This window comes from Octodon degus, unplaced genomic scaffold (genome assembly GCF_000260255.1).
Source record: "Octodon degus isolate 3935 unplaced genomic scaffold, OctDeg1.0 scaffold00071, whole genome shotgun sequence".
Classification (NCBI taxonomy): Eukaryota; Metazoa; Chordata; class Mammalia; order Rodentia; family Octodontidae; genus Octodon; species Octodon degus.
Genome location: NW_004524647.1, coordinates 7,169,715 through 7,186,655, shown reverse-complemented (window position 1 = coordinate 7,186,655; position 16,941 = coordinate 7,169,715). Strand labels below are relative to the sequence as shown.

The following is a 16,941-nucleotide window of genomic DNA, read 5'->3' as shown; positions in this document are numbered from 1 at the left end:
GAAAGATGCAATCATAGCTAAATTGGCTAATCAGGCTGCAGACTACTTTGGTGATGCTTTTAAACAGTGTCAGTACAAAGACACTCTCCCCAAGGTCAGTTATTATTTTATAAACATTTTTATGTTGCATGTGGAAATATGAACAAGAAGCAAGTTGAAAACTATGTATCTTAAGGATACTTAAAATTTTATAGAAACATTTGAAGAATGTATTGGTGGAAATAGTTTTCAGATTTAATATGCATGAACGATTCTTTTTTTAGGGGATGCCTTTGCCTTTACTTTTTACTAGTTTTTCTAAGCTAAAACTTTCTGGAAAATTCTGATTATTTGTTTTTAGTAATTTAATCCAATCAAGGCATTATGTCATTCTGAATCATTGTTGATTTGGTACAAGCATGAGAACTTGAGCATGTTGATTATTCATATTTTTAATTACTATCCTGTTTTCTTAAAGATGAGTCTTAAAGCGCAAAAACAGACATAAAGAAAAAAAGGAAAAGAAAACTTAAGTTCACCTGATATTTTGGTTAGAATTAAATTTTGCTAACAGGTAGAAAATTGAGCTGCTAAAGGACAGCTAAGGAATAGCAACCATCTTAAACCCTATATCACAGGAAGTATCATGCTTACATGCAAACTTTTCTCAGGTGTCATTTAGAAGGACCAGTTAAAGATGATAGAACAGATGATAGACTAACAAGTTACATTGGAATGGTTAAAAAAGAAAAAAATTGGGTGAAATACATGTTTTGGTTATTTTCTTTCAGAAATGTTCAGGGACTTAGTTTCATCTCTATGCTAGCAGATGGTATTTGTTATGTAACTTTAATTTATAAATATTCAGAAATATTTGTAGATAATGAAATTGCTGGGAGCTTTAGGGGTAAAGATGTACATAATTATGTCAAAATTATACTTTAGTGGGAAAATGAACAATAAAGAATTATGTTAAGATTCCTGGGAATTTAAAGTACACCAAGAGCCTAATAGAAATTTGCCCAGGACTCTTACGTCTTAGTTGCATTACTATTAAAAAGAGACTTGGGATCTCTTCTCACCATTTTTTTGTCTGAAAGACCTCATGTTCACCTGTTGGGCCATTAGTTCAGTCCTGTTACGGGAAGAAGAATGTCTCCTACAAAGACTTGGAAACTACCTCTGCATCATTCTGGTATTCCTTGAAAATCTTCTGTTTTAAGTACCAAGTTACTCCAGTTTTACCTTGAGTACTGGCATGAATGAAGTTTAAGATTTAGATGTCGTTTATTCCATCCTTTTTACTAATAAAGCTCATAAGATATTTTCATATTCTAGTTATAAAACTGGAATATCTGCAAGTAGTGATCCAGGAAGCTAGGAAATTATTCACTGGGAGACAGGAAATCACTCAAGGTAGTAAATCAGTTTTTGATTCTTTTATATTTTTGTCTAGACAGTGATTGTCTAGTATATTTCTTAAATTTTTAAAAAATAATATATCTCATAAACAAGTTACAGGCTAGGATTTGACATTTTGGAAGAAGTTCTATCAGTATAATGGCTGTTCTGGTTCATGTGTTTGGGTTTTTTTTTGGTTCATGTGTTTGGATTTTTAAAAATTCCAAGTGGAATTGTTTTGAAATTAGGGCTAAGTATTATTTTATTGTTAGTTGTTAATGTAGTGCATTTATATGTCTGTGTTATGTCTTTGAGTACATGTAACTAAAATGTTAGTGTTTATTTGATGAGTCATTTTTATATGGCTAAAAATCTTTATTAAGAACTCTTAGGACGTGAATTTAAGTGAGAACTTACTTTGCTGTCTTTTGTCTTTTAAACATGATGAAACAGCTATAGAGCAATTTCATTAGTATATGTGAGTAATGGTGGCTTAGTTAACTCTGAGGGCTGGGTAAGGACTCATAAGGAAGCTTCTGAAGCCCTGTGCTTTTCCTCTGAATGTCCAGTCTACTTCTCCTTCTAATGCATGCTTTCCTTTTTTCTTTGTAAACAAATCACTGACTTCATGGCTTAATTGAAGTGAATTTGAAAAATCTAAGTTGGCTTTAGTTAACAGTTAAACAAAAAAGCCTTAATTTTAATTGAAATGAAAAAATTGAATTCATCGAATTCAATTCTTGCAAAATCATGTGGTCTTCTCTGTTTACACCTAATGACTAACCTATCTCTAAACCATTAATGGGGTGATTCTAATTTCTGTCTTCTTTTCCTTTTTCTTCCTGCGTCCCGTGTTGTCTGTGATGGTTTGTTTGCTTGGACTATCCCCTGGTCAGTATTTTTATTTCCAGGAGGTGTTCCCCGTCTTGGCTGCAAAGCACTGTATCATGCAGGCCAACGCTGAGTATCACCAGTCTGTCTTGGCAAAGCAGCAGAAGAAATTTGGGGAGGAGATTGCAAGGTTACAGGTGAGTTTCTTTTCTTAGTTGGATTCCTAGATTTACTTATAAATCCTTTCCCATTTAATGCTTCTGTTAACAGAGATGAGTGATTATTTTCACTTTTCAGCTTTGCTTTTTTTTAAAAAAGTCTTTCTGGGCCAGGGAGATAGCTTAGTAGAATAAGTGCTTCCCTGGCAAGTGCAAAGGTCTGAGTTTAATCCCTGGTTCCGGCAAAAACAACAACAAATTTGTTTTATCTAAATCAAATATTTGTTTTATCTAAAAATTGAGGCAAACTTTTGTCTTTCATTCTCTTATCTATGTTCATTTTAATGTGAAAGTGGTGTTAATTACCATGCTCCATGAGGATGTATAGTGCTTAACTTTTGGCTTGTCATTTGTTGAGCATATAACTGCAACCTGAGGATAGTGATTTATCCCCCAACCCCGCGGCAGAGTATCTTCTGTGTAGTTATATCCAGTGTTGGCATTGGGGTAGGCAGAAGCTTGCTATGATATCTGGGTCAACTTTGAAATAGGGATAAGAGTGTTTATATGAATTATGTTTGAGTATATGTCAAAGGATAGGAAGAGGATTATTAGGGAAATTCAAATATGGATTGGATATTAGAAGGTATAAAATTATTTTTCAGAGTTCAGTCTTTTAACAGAAAAAAAACATATTGACAAAACTAGAGGATAATTTCAAATGTGTCTGATTTTGTTAGGAATTCAGTGTGATTATTGTGAGTTAATTTGTATATAAAAAGGCCTCTGAGCCAGGAATTTCTGTGGTAGAGAATTGTTTTGTAAGGCCTACATATTTAAATTGTTAGAAATTTACTTTTTTATTTTCTGGAAATTTTGGGAGTTAGATTTAAGGGAATTTTTTGATATCTGCAAAATAGTCAGAAAATAACTCCTTTAATGTTAATCAAATTTTTGAATATATTATTAAAAAAACTATATCAAATTCACATAGTGAGAGATACAGTCTGTTATAGACACATAGAGTTTGTAGCACTAGTTTTATAACTTCAGTCATAGGTCAAAAATTAACATAGAAAATACTAACTGATCCATATTTTCAAAAGGCAGTTCCTCTTTCCAGTAGGCATAAAATACTTCTAAATACTGATTTGAGGTCACAGATTACATAGACAACACACACACAATTACGAACAAACCTTATTCTCTGTAGCTTTTAATATAGTATCCCACATTCCTGACCGAGTCAATTAGATAATTTCTCCGTCAAGCCAAGTTTCTAGTCTGTGCTACCAAAAAAGCAGACTTTTTGGTTGCATACAAACCAGAAACAGAAAGAAAACTGTACTCTGGGTAATGAAAGCAACAGTAGGTAAAATGGCAGCAAAGATAAAATTGCTGCCTAAGTCATTCCTGGAGCCAAGAACAATTCTATCTATGCTTAATAAAACCTACGAATTTAATTTATTTGGCTGTAGAAGAGAGGTCCTCTTGCTCATCTTGGTGAAATTTTGAAAGCTGCCAAAGTAGTTTTCAAAACAAAAACATATAGACATATAGATAAGGCTGGGCAGGGTGACACATGCCTGTAGTCCCAGCATTCGGAAGCTGAGGTGGGAGGATCTCTGTGAGTTTGAGCATGGCCTGGGCTATATAGTGAATTTAAGGCCAGCCTGAACTATATAATAAGATTCTGTGTGAAAAAACCAAACCAAACCAAACCAAACCAAACCAAACCACACCAAACCACACACCACACCACACCATACCACACCACAAACCTCCCTCAAAACATAGATAAGATATAAAAAGAAGATACAAATAATATGTCATGTTTGTTTAACTCATTATTAAAGGACCTTGGAAGATGTTAAATTTGATTTCATGAATTATCTTTTTAGTTAAGATACTGTGTTGAAAATATTAAGGAAATTGACTTTATTAAGTGGTATATGCTGAGGTATTTAGGGATGTTGGGTCTTAACATCTGAACTGTAGTTTTTAATGGTTCTGCAAAGAAAAGGGCATGTGCCCATGTGTATATATGGGGAAATGAGAGATAAGACAAATATAGCAGGATGATAACAGTTATTAAAACTAAGTAGAGGGCATATTGTTACTCATTGTTCTAGTCTTCCAGTGTTTTTATGAGCTTCACATTTTTCAAAATAAAAATTGTAAAAAATATGTATGTATATATTTTAACCCCTCCCTCTACCTGTTCTGTCTCGTTCCCTCTGTTCTTTCCCCCTGTTGTCCCATGGGTAATTTCCTTTAGTTTCTTGTTTAATCTTTGCAGCATTTTTTCCTTTTAAAATAGAAGCAAATGCATATCTATACATAAACGTAAGGTAGATTCTTCCTCATTTGAAAAATATCTTGCTTTTCTCATGTAACAATGTATCTTAATGATATCTCTGTTGTACTATAGCAGTACAAAGATGTCTCTTTCCTTGGAGCTATGTTGGACTTTACTGTAGAACTTGAAGTTTATTGCATCTTCTGCTCTAGATAGTTGTGTGATATTTTAGTTTTGGCTTCCATAGTAACATACTATTCATAGTGCAATGTAAACGATAGAAATTTATTTCCCCAGTTTGGGAGACTGAAAATCTGAGGTTAGGGTGCCACATAGTCTAGTTTTGGTGAGGTTTACAGATGTCTTTTTTTCCCCCTACATGATAAAGAAAGAGCAAGATCTCTGATCTCTTTCTGTATGGGCCTTAGACATATGCAAGTGCCCCTTTCTGAGGACCTCGTTTAATTATCTCAAAAGCTTCATCTCCAAATACCATCACATTCAAGGTTGAAACTTCAGTGTATAGATTTTGGGGAAAACAATTAAGTCTGTAACAACAAATGTATCATAAAATAGGTCTCTAGAATTGGGATTTCTGATATTAAACTATAAATCTATGATTTGTTTTACATTGAATTTGAATTGTTCATCCACTTGGGCTTTATCTTGATGGGTGATGTGAGGTATGGATTCAATTTTTATATTTTTCCAAATGGCTTCCTATTTTTCCCTAAGTCATTTATGATGAGTTGCTTTTGTTTACAGATAATGAAGTTCTTTTAAATTTAGTCTTTTCAAAGACAGATTTCATTATGCAGTGCGGGCTAGCCTTAAATTCACTTTGTAGCCCTGGCTGGCCTTGAATTTGCAGTGATCCTCTTGCCTTGGGCTTCTGAGTGCTGGGATTCTAGATGTTCACTACCACTCCCCATAGATGTGAGATTTTTATCATGTTAGGATTATATTAAACGTTGTTTATGCTTTAGACTTGTTTTAATGCTTGGTATTTTTATTTCTCATTTTCTGAATTTTCTTGACTGTTCCTGCTTTCTCACATTTAGGATTTTCTTATTCTTGCAGATTTCTATTCCTATGAATTTTATTGTATTTATTTTGGGAAATTTCGGACATATTAAATATGAATCATAAATGTCCATTACCTAGCTTCACTGACAGTCAGTGTTTGCTGCTTTGTTTCATTGACTTATCATTTTTGGGTATATTCTGTAGTTTGTCTCACATGTAATAATCTTTAGTAGATAAATATTAACAAACCCATGTTATAGTATCATTACTGTATCCAGCTAGCTTCTTTTTTTTTTTTTTTTGGTACTGAGAATCAAACTCACAACCTTGTGCTTGCCAGGCAGGTACTGTCCTGCTGAACTATATCCCTGGCACTAGCTAACTTTATATTATTGTGGTTTACATCTAAACTGTCTGTCCAGAGTCTCATATGTTGGACTGCTATACTCATCAGTAGATTGATCTATTGATGAATTTAGTACCTAACTGCTATTAAGATATAGAGCCTGGTTAGATGTGGGTCCTCTGGGAGCGTGACCTGTGAAGTTGTATTCTGGTCCTTAGCTCCTCTTTTTGATTTTTGCTTTTGGCTGCCACCCATGAGAAGTGTTTCTCTGCCTTTCCCTTCCACCATGCTGTTCTGCCTTTGGACCCTGCCAACCTTGGGTTAAATCCTCAAAAAATTGTGAGCCATAAAAAACTTCTATAAATTATGGATGTTGGGTATTTTATCCTAGTGATGGGAAAGTGTATTAGTTACTCTTGTTGCTGGGGCAAATACCTGATGCTCAAAATTTGGGAAAGAAAGGTTTATTTAGCTCACAGTTACTGGAGGTTTCAGTCCATACTCAGCTGGCTCCAAGGCAGAGTGGCACAGGGCAGAGAGCAACTGTTCATGGCAGTGGCAAAGAGCAGAGAGCAAAAGGGAGGAGGAACAGCAACAATGGCAACAGAGAGCAAGTCTGTCTCTGTTTCTTTTATGTTACATTGGGGCTGTCAGCCCCAGGCTGGGTGTAGCACTCACACCCATAATCCCAGCAGTACTCAGACCCAATATTAGCAGCCTTGGATCATGAATGAATGACAAACCATAGAACTGCTCCTCAATGACTGCATGAAACTTTAGAGGGACAAATACAAACCATAACAGAAAGTAACTTACAAATATTAATAATAATCATAACTCAGTATTATACAAAACTAGCTTAGTTTTTCCTCATTTTTCTTTGTCTTGGTTTGTTGAAATTGGGGTAATACAGTCTTCACATTGCACTTGGCTAATGCCTTTGAAATCTTTTTTTTTTTTTTTTTTTTTTTTGTATTTTTAGGGAAGGGTCTACAGGGTGTTTAGAGACTTGCAGTGATCCACCTATTTACAGCCTCCCAAGAGCTGGGATTATAGGCGCACCACCATGCACAGTCTCAATCACCTCCTCAGCACGCCCCAGGGGCAGGGCTGGCACAGCAGGCCTGGGGGATTAAACCCCTATAATCTGCTGAGCTATTTGGCTGACCTCCTGAAATTTCTAATTTTTAGCAGCATCTTCTCAACTGCTGTGTTGACATTTCTTATTTTTCTTGTTTTTTTTTTTTTTGTTGTTGTTGTTATTGTTGTTTTTAAATTTGTGTGTTTGGTACAGGGTCTCACTACACAGTTTGGACTCAGAGTGATCCTCCTGTTTTAGCTTCCCCAGTGCTGGGATTACAGGCATCTCCCACCATGCCCAGATTCCTCCTCCTGGCTCAGTGCACCCTGGGAGCAGGGCTGACGTGGCATGTGGGACAAGTTTTCATGTTTTTTTTAGTGATTTCTGTGATGTCTTTTTGTTCCTTTTAAAAATGTTTTGGTCTTTCTTAAATGAATTTGTATTTTTCTTCATTTTGCTGAGTTGTCATTTCCTATTTCCCGTTCTCTTTCTATCTAGCTGTCACCCACTGAAGTCTGGGCCATCTAGTAGTTAGTTCATACTTTGTGTTTTTGGCATTGATTGCATTCTTAAATTTTTAATTTTTTGTTTTCTAGCATATTTTAATTATATTCTGGCAATATTTCTTGATTTTTCATTATTTATTAATACGTTACACAGTACTGTTCATTTTCATCATCTTTTTTACAGTTTTTGTTGAGGCCAGTGGGGTACCTTTTTAGTTATTTGTGTTTGAATGAGATTGATTTTCTTGGATGCTCTTGTGAAGTGAGCCCGGGTAGCTTTCCAGGCATCATTGTATAAAGGCTTCCTCATGTCTTCAAAAAAACTTGGTTGGTTTAGGAAGTTCTCTGTGCTTCCCATTGCTTTTCAAGTTGCTACATCTAGTTTTAGAGTTTGTTATTTGCTGGCATTTTCTATGGGCTCATATCTTTTTCTTCTCCTTTAGCCTGTTTCCTCCCTCCCCCCAGTTACTGTATTTCTCCTAGAAACCCTGCTCTTTTATTTAATCTCCCTCCTGCTCTTAGCAGCTCATTTTTGGGATGAGGCTGCTCAGTGTTCAGTATTTCCTATGACCTCTTAGTGGCTTTACCAGTTGGCTTTGCTTCTTTCATTGGATAGCAGGTATTTTATTTCTTTTTCATGGTTTTTTGATCTGCTTCCAACATTTCCCAGTTAGGTTGGCACCCTCAGCATTTTCCTTTAAACTGTATATTTAGCATAGATTGTAGTACAAATTTTGTTGTTTGGGGAAGTGTTTGGCAAATTTAAAAATGAAATTTGATTAACAGATTTAACAAGTTACATTTTTCCATTTCTTGGTTCACACTGTAGATGTAGCTTTTGTTTTATTTTGGTTATCCTTGTTTCTTTATTGCTGTTGATGTGGCATGTCTTTCTAAATATATTGGGTATTTTATATTTATGTTGCTACTAGCAGTGGATTTATTTCCTCTGTTAACTCTTCAAATTGATGATTATGTGTATTTAGTAGTTTGGTTTTGTATCTAAGGTGCTTTTCTCATTATTTAGAATAGTTCAGCAACTCTTAGATTTCCTGACACATAGGTGTATTATTTGCAAACAATACATTTTTTTTTTCTCATGTTTTGCATGTCTGTGGTCATAGTGATGGCTGGTGATCTTCAATTGCTACTTGAGGGATGTTGTATTTATTTGCTTTTATTAAGTATATCAAGATTTTTAAGATTTTTTTGAGGCAAGGTTAAGATTTTCTTATGATGTTAGACTCATTTTTATTTTACTAAGATTTAAAAAAAGATGTTATATTGGTCAGTATTGTGTTACTGTAACAAATACCTAGATAATCATTTTATAAGGAGAAGTGGTTTTGTTTGATTCACAGTTTTGTAGGTGTCAGTCTGTGATTAGCAGGCTCACTGCTTTTGGGCCTGTGGCAAGACTGCATATCACAACAGCATTGTGTAGCAAAATTTTCATTTCATGGCTGAGATATAAAAGAGGATAGAAGGGGTAGGGGCTCAGATATCCTCTTCAAGTGCAGGTCCCCAGTAACCAGAAGACCTTACATTAGGACAGACTTCTTAATAATTCTACCAGTCTTAAGGAAAATGCATGGTTTAATGTTAGTGAGTTTGATTTACTAAAATATTTTAGCTGATATGTTACATTGAAAAGAGATTTGCATGAAAATACATGCTTCAGAAATATTAAAAAAAAATTCCACCAGCTTTTCATGTACCTTAACTGGGAATCACACCTTTAACACATGGGCCCTTTGGAGGTGCTTACCCAAACCATACCAATAAAGGATTTTATTAAATGCCTTTTCAGCATCCTATGGAGATACTTGATCTTAACAAATTTTTTATTTTATAGAAATGTATAAGTAGATATTCTACTATTAAGCCATTTTTGTTTTCTTCTGAGTGGTATTTAGGCTTTTTTTTTTTTTTTTTCCTTTATTTAGGACAGGGTCTACAGGGTCTGCAGGGTCTCAATACATAGATTGAAGTTGTAATGATTCTCCTGTCTTTAGCCTCCCAAGTGCTGGGATTATAGGCATGTGCCACCGTGCCCAGTTGCTGTCTTTCTTAATCTGGTGATTTTATATAGCTGTTCTTTATATGCATTAGGATGTTGTATATTGTATAAATTGTGAATCCAGGGTTCTTTATGTCTGCTAAATTAAACTCGTGTAGTTAAAATCTTACATAGGCTACTTTTATTTTTAATTTTTTGAGTTGAGGGTTAAACACAGGGCCTCATATGTGGTAGACAAGTGCTTTACAACTAAGCTACATCTCCATTTCCCAAATCTATAATCTTAGAGTCTTTTTGAGTAATTTTTACTGGTCTACTTTTTCACTGAATATATAGCCCTTTGAGGTTATTGCATTCATGTAAAGGGATGAAAAGGGTTCATTTCAGTTCTGTGGTTTTCAGACCCTTGCCTTAGGTTTCTGTGGCAACTTATAACACACTTTAATTAGTAATTCTTTGGCTTAAAGAAATAATTTAACAGCCAGTTTTCCTCATTGTCAGGTTTATACTGATTGATCCATGAATTTTTTTTTTTTTTTAACTACCTTGGTAGTTCACCCATGTGTGGAAATGAATGTCTAGTATGTATAGTTCTTTACTTTGAGACTATTTTGTGATGCAGGAATTTCCAGGTAACCCTATCAGGCACACTGCTGGAAATGCAAATCTCAAAATTAAATTTTTAAACAAATTTTTAAAACTTAATTTTAACCAATGGTTGGTGGAGAAAAATGAAAAAAATTTTCCTTTTTAAAATTGTAACATTTTCCTTCTTAGCATGCAGCAGAATTGATTAAGACAGTGGCATCTCGCTATGATGAATATGTCAATGTGAAGGATTTTTCTGACAAAATCAGCCGTGCCCTTACTGCAGCAAAGAAGGATAATGACTTCATTTATCATGATCGAGTTCCAGACCTTAAAGATCTAGATTCTATTGGCAAAGCCACACTTGTGAAGTCTACCCCAGTCAATGTACCCATCAGCCAGAAGTTCACTGGTATGCCTATTTTTCAGATGCACTTTATTGGTTATTCTTACTCATTTTTTTTTCCAGTTTAATCTGTTTTTAAGCTAAAATCGTGTAGCTCTTGTGTGCTTTAGATACAATTTGAAGTCATATTGTTTAAAGTGAATGTGACAATAAAAATTATCTTCAGTGAAATTTTAAAATGGAAATTAAATGATATATAAAGTCAGAAAACTTGAAATTGTATTGAATGAAACTTTAGACAAACAGTTATTATTTTGTTAAGCACTTTTTGCAAATAATTAGTTTCCAAAGTGCTCACAAATGCCCCATAATAAGGGTACTATTTATTAGTTTCCCTATTTTACTGATAAGGATACTATTTATAGAGTGGCTATTTGACCCATTAGCAAATAATTTGTACTTTATGTATTTGCTACATAACTAGCAAATTGGAAATGGAATTCTGACATGTGGCACACTCAGTTTAATCAAAATGGGCAGTGTTAACCAAAGATTGCTCACTCTCAATAATAAACACATCTTAAAAGTCACAGAAAATAAATTCAAAAAAGAAAGCTTTTTGTTATTTACAGTGTCCATGAATATAATGATTTGAAAATGTTCATTATCATTGTAATTTTAGTAGTGATTTGGTTTTGATCTTTAAGTATTTGTAAACTATATGACTATTAGAAAATATAAAGTCATTTTTACAGCCTAATTTTTTTTTTGTCTTGAAATTTAAAAAAAATTTCCAAAATTTAGATCTGTTTGAGAAGATGGTTCCTGTGTCAGTGCAGCAGTCTTTGGCTGCATTTAATCAGAGAAAAGCTGATTTGGTTAACAGATCAATTGCTCAAATGAGAGAAGCTACCACTTTGGCAAATGGGTAGGTAAAACTTAATTTTCAAAACTTTGTAAAGTTTTCTGTTTGGTTTATTCTTTGACTAAATAATTTATGAACATTATAATTCCCTGAGCTTAAAGTTAAATGTCAAGGAAATATATAGTATAAGAGAAATAGATACACATGGTCTTGTATTTCTAGGGACCCTGTATTAAGCCATAGCAAATAAGTTATAGTTGGATGAATTTACTGACAGAAACGAGATGAGAATTTTTGATGACTAGTTTGTATTTTAAGAGAGATTTATTTGAGTGAAATGAGAAGTAGAAATGAACATTTTAAAGTAAGACGCAGTACATGATGTATTAAGTATTCTAAAACAGGTTTTGTTTTTAGTGGTTTGCAGATTGATAATTAATTTACTGACTTTTAAAAAATTTAGGTATAAGTTGTATGCAATACATACCATTTTAAATTAATTTTGATAATTTCAGCTAGTTTTGATAATTTTGTGTGCTTAAATAACTATCACCATCACTATCAAGATAAGATTGAGAATATTCTGTTACCTTAATCATGCCTTTTTCCCATGAATTTCTTCTCTGGCCCCACTCCCTGTCATTATAAGTTAGTTTTATTCTTTATACACTTTAATACAAATGTAGTCATTATAGCATGTGTAGTGTGTACAAATAGTATTGCTACAGTATGTAGTATATGCAGTAGAACATGAGTAGTATATACTCAGTGTCTTCTTTTGCTTAGCATAATAATTTGAAGTTTCATTTCCCTTTTGTGTATTAGTTTTATGATGATTGGTATTCTGTGTTATGGTCACACAGTAGTTTGTTAATTCTTTTTTGTGTTGATACATTTACTGTGAACATATATATGCAAATTTTTATGTGGATGTAGTTTAGTTTTCTGATATAAAGACTAGTAGTGAAATTTTTTTGAGTTGTATATATTTAACTTTATGCAAGACTGGCATATTACTTTCCAAAATAGGTGTTCCATTTTGTATTCCCAGGTGTGCTGTTTTGAGAAATGTAGTTGCTCTGCATTCTCATCAGTGCTGTCTCTAATTTTAGCCATTCTAGTGTATGGAGCAGTATTCATTGTATTTTACTTTGCATTCCCATAATTACCAATGATGTTAATCAAATTTGCATATATTAGCCATTGATGTATCTTTTGTGAAGTGTCAGTTGAAATCATGCGTGCGTGCGTGCGTGTGTGTATGTGTATCCCTGCTAGAACAACTTTACATCTGCTAGGGAAGGGCTCTTCCACTGAGCTGTAGTCCCAGCCATTTTACTATTTTTCTCCCCTACCTGTGTACCTGCCTGTCTTCTAGTCCCTCCATCTTTTTCCCTCTCCCTCTCTCTTCCCTCCTGTCTTGTTTATTATTTTCCCTCTTTCCAGCTCTCCCCCTCTCCTTCCTCCCCTCAGTCTCTTTGTCTTTTTCCTCTTTGAGACAGGGTTTCACTGTGCAGTTCAGGCTGGCCTTGAACTCACTTTATAACTCAGCCTGGCCTTGAACTTGAAGCAGTCCTCCTGCCTCTAACTCCTGAGTGCGGGGATTACAGGTGTATGCCACCATGCCTGGCCTCTCCTTTTATTTATTATAGTTTAGATGGTCCTTTAACTTGCTCTGTAGTTCAAGCTGGTCCATATGGTCTTCCTGTGTCAGACTCCTGAGTGTAAATCACTTTTTAGAATTTTTTTCTTAAAAAAGGCACTTTAAAAAAAAAAAAAAAAAAACGGGATTGAGCCCAGAGGTATTCTACCACCAAGCTACATTCTTTATTTTTTATTTTGAGTTATGGTCTCATTAAGTTGCCCACGCAGAGCTTGAACTTATGATCTTCCTGCCTTAGATCTAAGTGCTAAATACAGGTATGTACCACTGTGCCTGTCTTGGTTCCTTTTTAAAATTTGATTTGTTTCTTCTTAATTATCTTTAAATTTACCTACTTTTGAAGCAAATGCTTTACCAGATATATGTGATTGAGAATATTTTTTCCTAGTCTAACTTATCTTGGCCTGTTTTTAATTTTTATGACTGTGGATTTTTGATATTTTTCTTTAGCAAGAAGGCAATTTATTGTGCACATGCTTAAGAGGGAGTTTTGAGCTTGTACAAAACTTATTTTCTATGGAATTTATTGTGTCAGATTCTTTTCTTTTTTCTTCTTTTCTCTCTTCTTTTCTTTTCTGTCTTTATAAATAATAGGTAGGGGTAAGTTATCCCACCCCCCATCATGTAGATGAAAGAAATCATTATCATATCACAAAACTGAGAACAGATGAACATCGTAATTAATGCTTGCATCACTTGTGCTCTGTTGGCATTTGCCTAGATCATAGATTGTAACTTTTGTTGTGTATTTCTGATTTGTTAGTGACACTATTACAATAAAATGATAAAAGACTGCTTTTTTAAGATAGAATTTCTGACTTTTAATTACGTAGAATGAAATTAGTTTGAGCTATTAGTTAAACTTATTTTAATACGTTTTAATACTGTAATAGCTTTTCTTACTCTGGGTTTTAATTCTGAAGTATAAACTTAATAACTTCTTTAATGATTTCATTTTAACAATCATCGATCTCTTTTCCTTTTTTTATTAATTGGCTTATCTCCTTTTTTGAGGTGTTCAATAATTTCATTGCTATTCACTCAGATGTAAGTGATTAATATTTTAAAGGTTTTTTAGACTTTTACATGACATAGTATCTCATTCCCCCCAGGGTATTAGCCTCCCTTAATCTTCCAGCAGCAATTGAAGATGTGTCTGGAGATACTGTACCTCAGTCTATATTGACTAAGTCCACATCTGTGATTGAACAGGGAGGTATCCAGACTGTTGATCAGTTGATCAAAGAACTACCTGAACTACTACAAAGAAATAGAGAAATTCTTGATGAGGTATGCTTTAAAAGATTATGTTTCAGGTAAAATCTGATCCCTTGGTATTCAGAAGGGATGAGGACCAGAGGGTGTCACAGGGTAATATTTATCACTTGGTGAAATTACTATAGCTTATTCTTAAGTCTTTTTCTTTCTTTTCTTCTCTTTTTTCTTTTTTTTTTGGCAGAACCGAGGATTAAACTCAGGCCCTTGCACTTGCCAGGGAAGCACTTACTCCACTGAACCATCTCCCCGGCCCATCTTCATTCTTTTTCTATTTTTGTCTTTTTTGGGGGGGCAGAATTTTGCTTTGTAGTTCAGGTTGCCCTAAAGTCTGTGTAGTCCAGGATGGTCTTGAACTCAGCCTCTTGAGTGTTGGGATATAGGTGTTCACTACCATGCCCGGCTATCCTCAGTTTTGAGAGGAATTCTGTTAAGTGAGAGTGAGTTCTAAGGGAAATGAATGCATGTTTATGAAATTCACATGATTATTGTATTATAGTATGAGAATTTACTGTCAAGCAGAATGTTGAAAGGTTTCATAATTAATGATTATTTTGTTCATAGGTATATTAGGTTTTTTTGGTGAACATGGAATCAGACATGAAATATTTTTACAAGGCTATTGCATTTATTTACCAGTAGAGATACTCTTTTGTTAGTAGGAATGAAACATGATTTAAAGTTTCTTTGGTTAAAGCCAACTATTTACCACTGTAATTGTTTTTATGGTACCTTCATTGCTTTACCCTAATTGACACATTTTGTTTTTTAGCTATAGATACATAATTGGTTATATGGACTCTTGCCAGTCAAGTATTTTCTTTTGGGTAACTTTTTATCAGTACTTAGTAATATATGATTTGATATTTCAATTAAATTTTAAGGCATATTTTATTTACATAATTTCCATATATCTTGAAAGGGAGGCAGAATACTTAAATACTTTTTTGGGGGGGGGGTACCGAGGCTTGAACTGAGGACCTTGCACTTGCCAGGCAAGCGCTTATTCTACTTAGCTATCTCCCCAGCCAGAATACTTAAATACTTTTGACAGGGAAATTTATGAATGGGAATATTCAGCTTTGAGGATTATTTAAAAGATGAACATACATAAAGTAAAATGTCTTAATTATTTGAGCATTTAGTATTTGCTCAATAAATTATGGCTATTATTGCTATATATTACTAATATGATGATGAATGTTGCAGTTGTAACTGCTGATGATAGTAATAGTTGTTATCTTTCAATGGAAGTCAGCTTTTAAAGATTAGGGTAGAAAATTATTGCGTTACTACTTGGAAAACTATTAATGAGGTATTTTACATTAATCATGCACTCAGCAGTCATCAATGTGTAAACTTTATAGATGTAATCAGTAATCAAAAACTAAAGCAAGTGGAGTTGATACTACATAATTTAGTATTGTCTTTGCTGGGCTTAGAACTATAGAATCACAGGTCTTATCCCAGACCTACTGAATCAAAATATATACAGTTTGATTAGAATCTGAGGTGAAACCTAATTTACCTATATACAAATGCTCATCAAAATTTGACAGATATTTCTCTTGTGGTCAAAACTGTAAGAATACCTTACAGTTTTTAAAAACCTGTTGATTTGTGGGTCGAAGAAGTTTTATCTGGTGGGGGAATTGGAGGACTTTAGAAATAGTAGGAAGACCTAAAAAGAAGGAAGTAGAGAGTTTGGTTTAAAATCACAGAATGATAGACACAAATGATAATTCATATTGTTAGAGAAGACACACATTGAGCAGTGCAGATAAAATCAAATGAAAAGCAGTCTGGGAGCATTTGGTAAACAGAAATTGTCAAAAATCTTCATTTAATACTTTACAGATAGTTTACTAGCAAGGTCTCTGAATGTAGTTCTATTTGGGTTTTGTTTCTAGCCCTTACATCTAGCTGTGACCCTGGGCAAAGTATTTAACATCTTCATGACTCAGTAGACTCATCCATAAAAGAGGGATAATATTGTTTAGTCTATAAGACAGTTGTGAAGTGGGATACTATGTGTGCCTGCTACTTACAGTTACATATATTAAATATTACTGTATTTCCTTGGTCTTATAAGATGCTGAATGGAAGATACATAGTTGCTTTTTTGGATAGTAACATTACCTAATGAAATACTATCAAGTATAAGCACATCTTTAGAAATGTAAATGTGAAAAAGAGCTCATTTTATAGTGACATTAATATGTATGTTAATTTGTTTTCTGAGACAGGGCCTTATTATATAGTCCAATTTAACCTTGAACTCCTTATGCAGCCCAGCCTTGCCTTAAACTCTTCTTCCTCCTGTATCTGTCTCCTGAGTGCTTATTGTCTATCTTAATATGAAATACCTCTATTTGTGTTGTTTGATGCTCCTAATAGCCTTGTAAGTTAGGGTTATTATTATTCTATCAGTCGTATGTGGAGAGTCTCATTTTAAGTTGGAAGTTGTGAAGTAAATTTTAAAGCTGATAATTTGAATTGTTCATCTCTCTCCATTTGTTGTCATCTTCATCGTCATCGTGTCCTCCTCCTCCTCCTC

The 16,941-nt window shown here is 34.0% G+C and overlaps 1 protein-coding gene across 2 annotated transcripts in view; it reads left to right on the top strand.

Annotated features, from left to right (window-relative positions):
• Nucleotides 1-16,941, top strand: part of Pdcd6ip (programmed cell death 6 interacting protein) — a 76,019-nt gene that overhangs the window by 30,870 nt on the left and 28,208 nt on the right. Inside the window, exons 7-11 of one of the 2 annotated variants that reach the window (XM_004635260.3) lie at nt 35-94; nt 2,292-2,408; nt 10,425-10,647; nt 11,386-11,509; nt 14,222-14,399. In XM_004635260.3, coding sequence (XP_004635317.1) covers nt 35-94; nt 2,292-2,408; nt 10,425-10,647; nt 11,386-11,509; nt 14,222-14,399 — 702 coding nt within the window. Of the gene's footprint in view, nt 1-34; nt 95-2,276; nt 2,409-10,424; nt 10,648-11,385; nt 11,510-14,221; nt 14,400-16,941 lie in introns of both variants that reach the window. The other variant, XM_004635259.3, reaches the window with a different exon arrangement.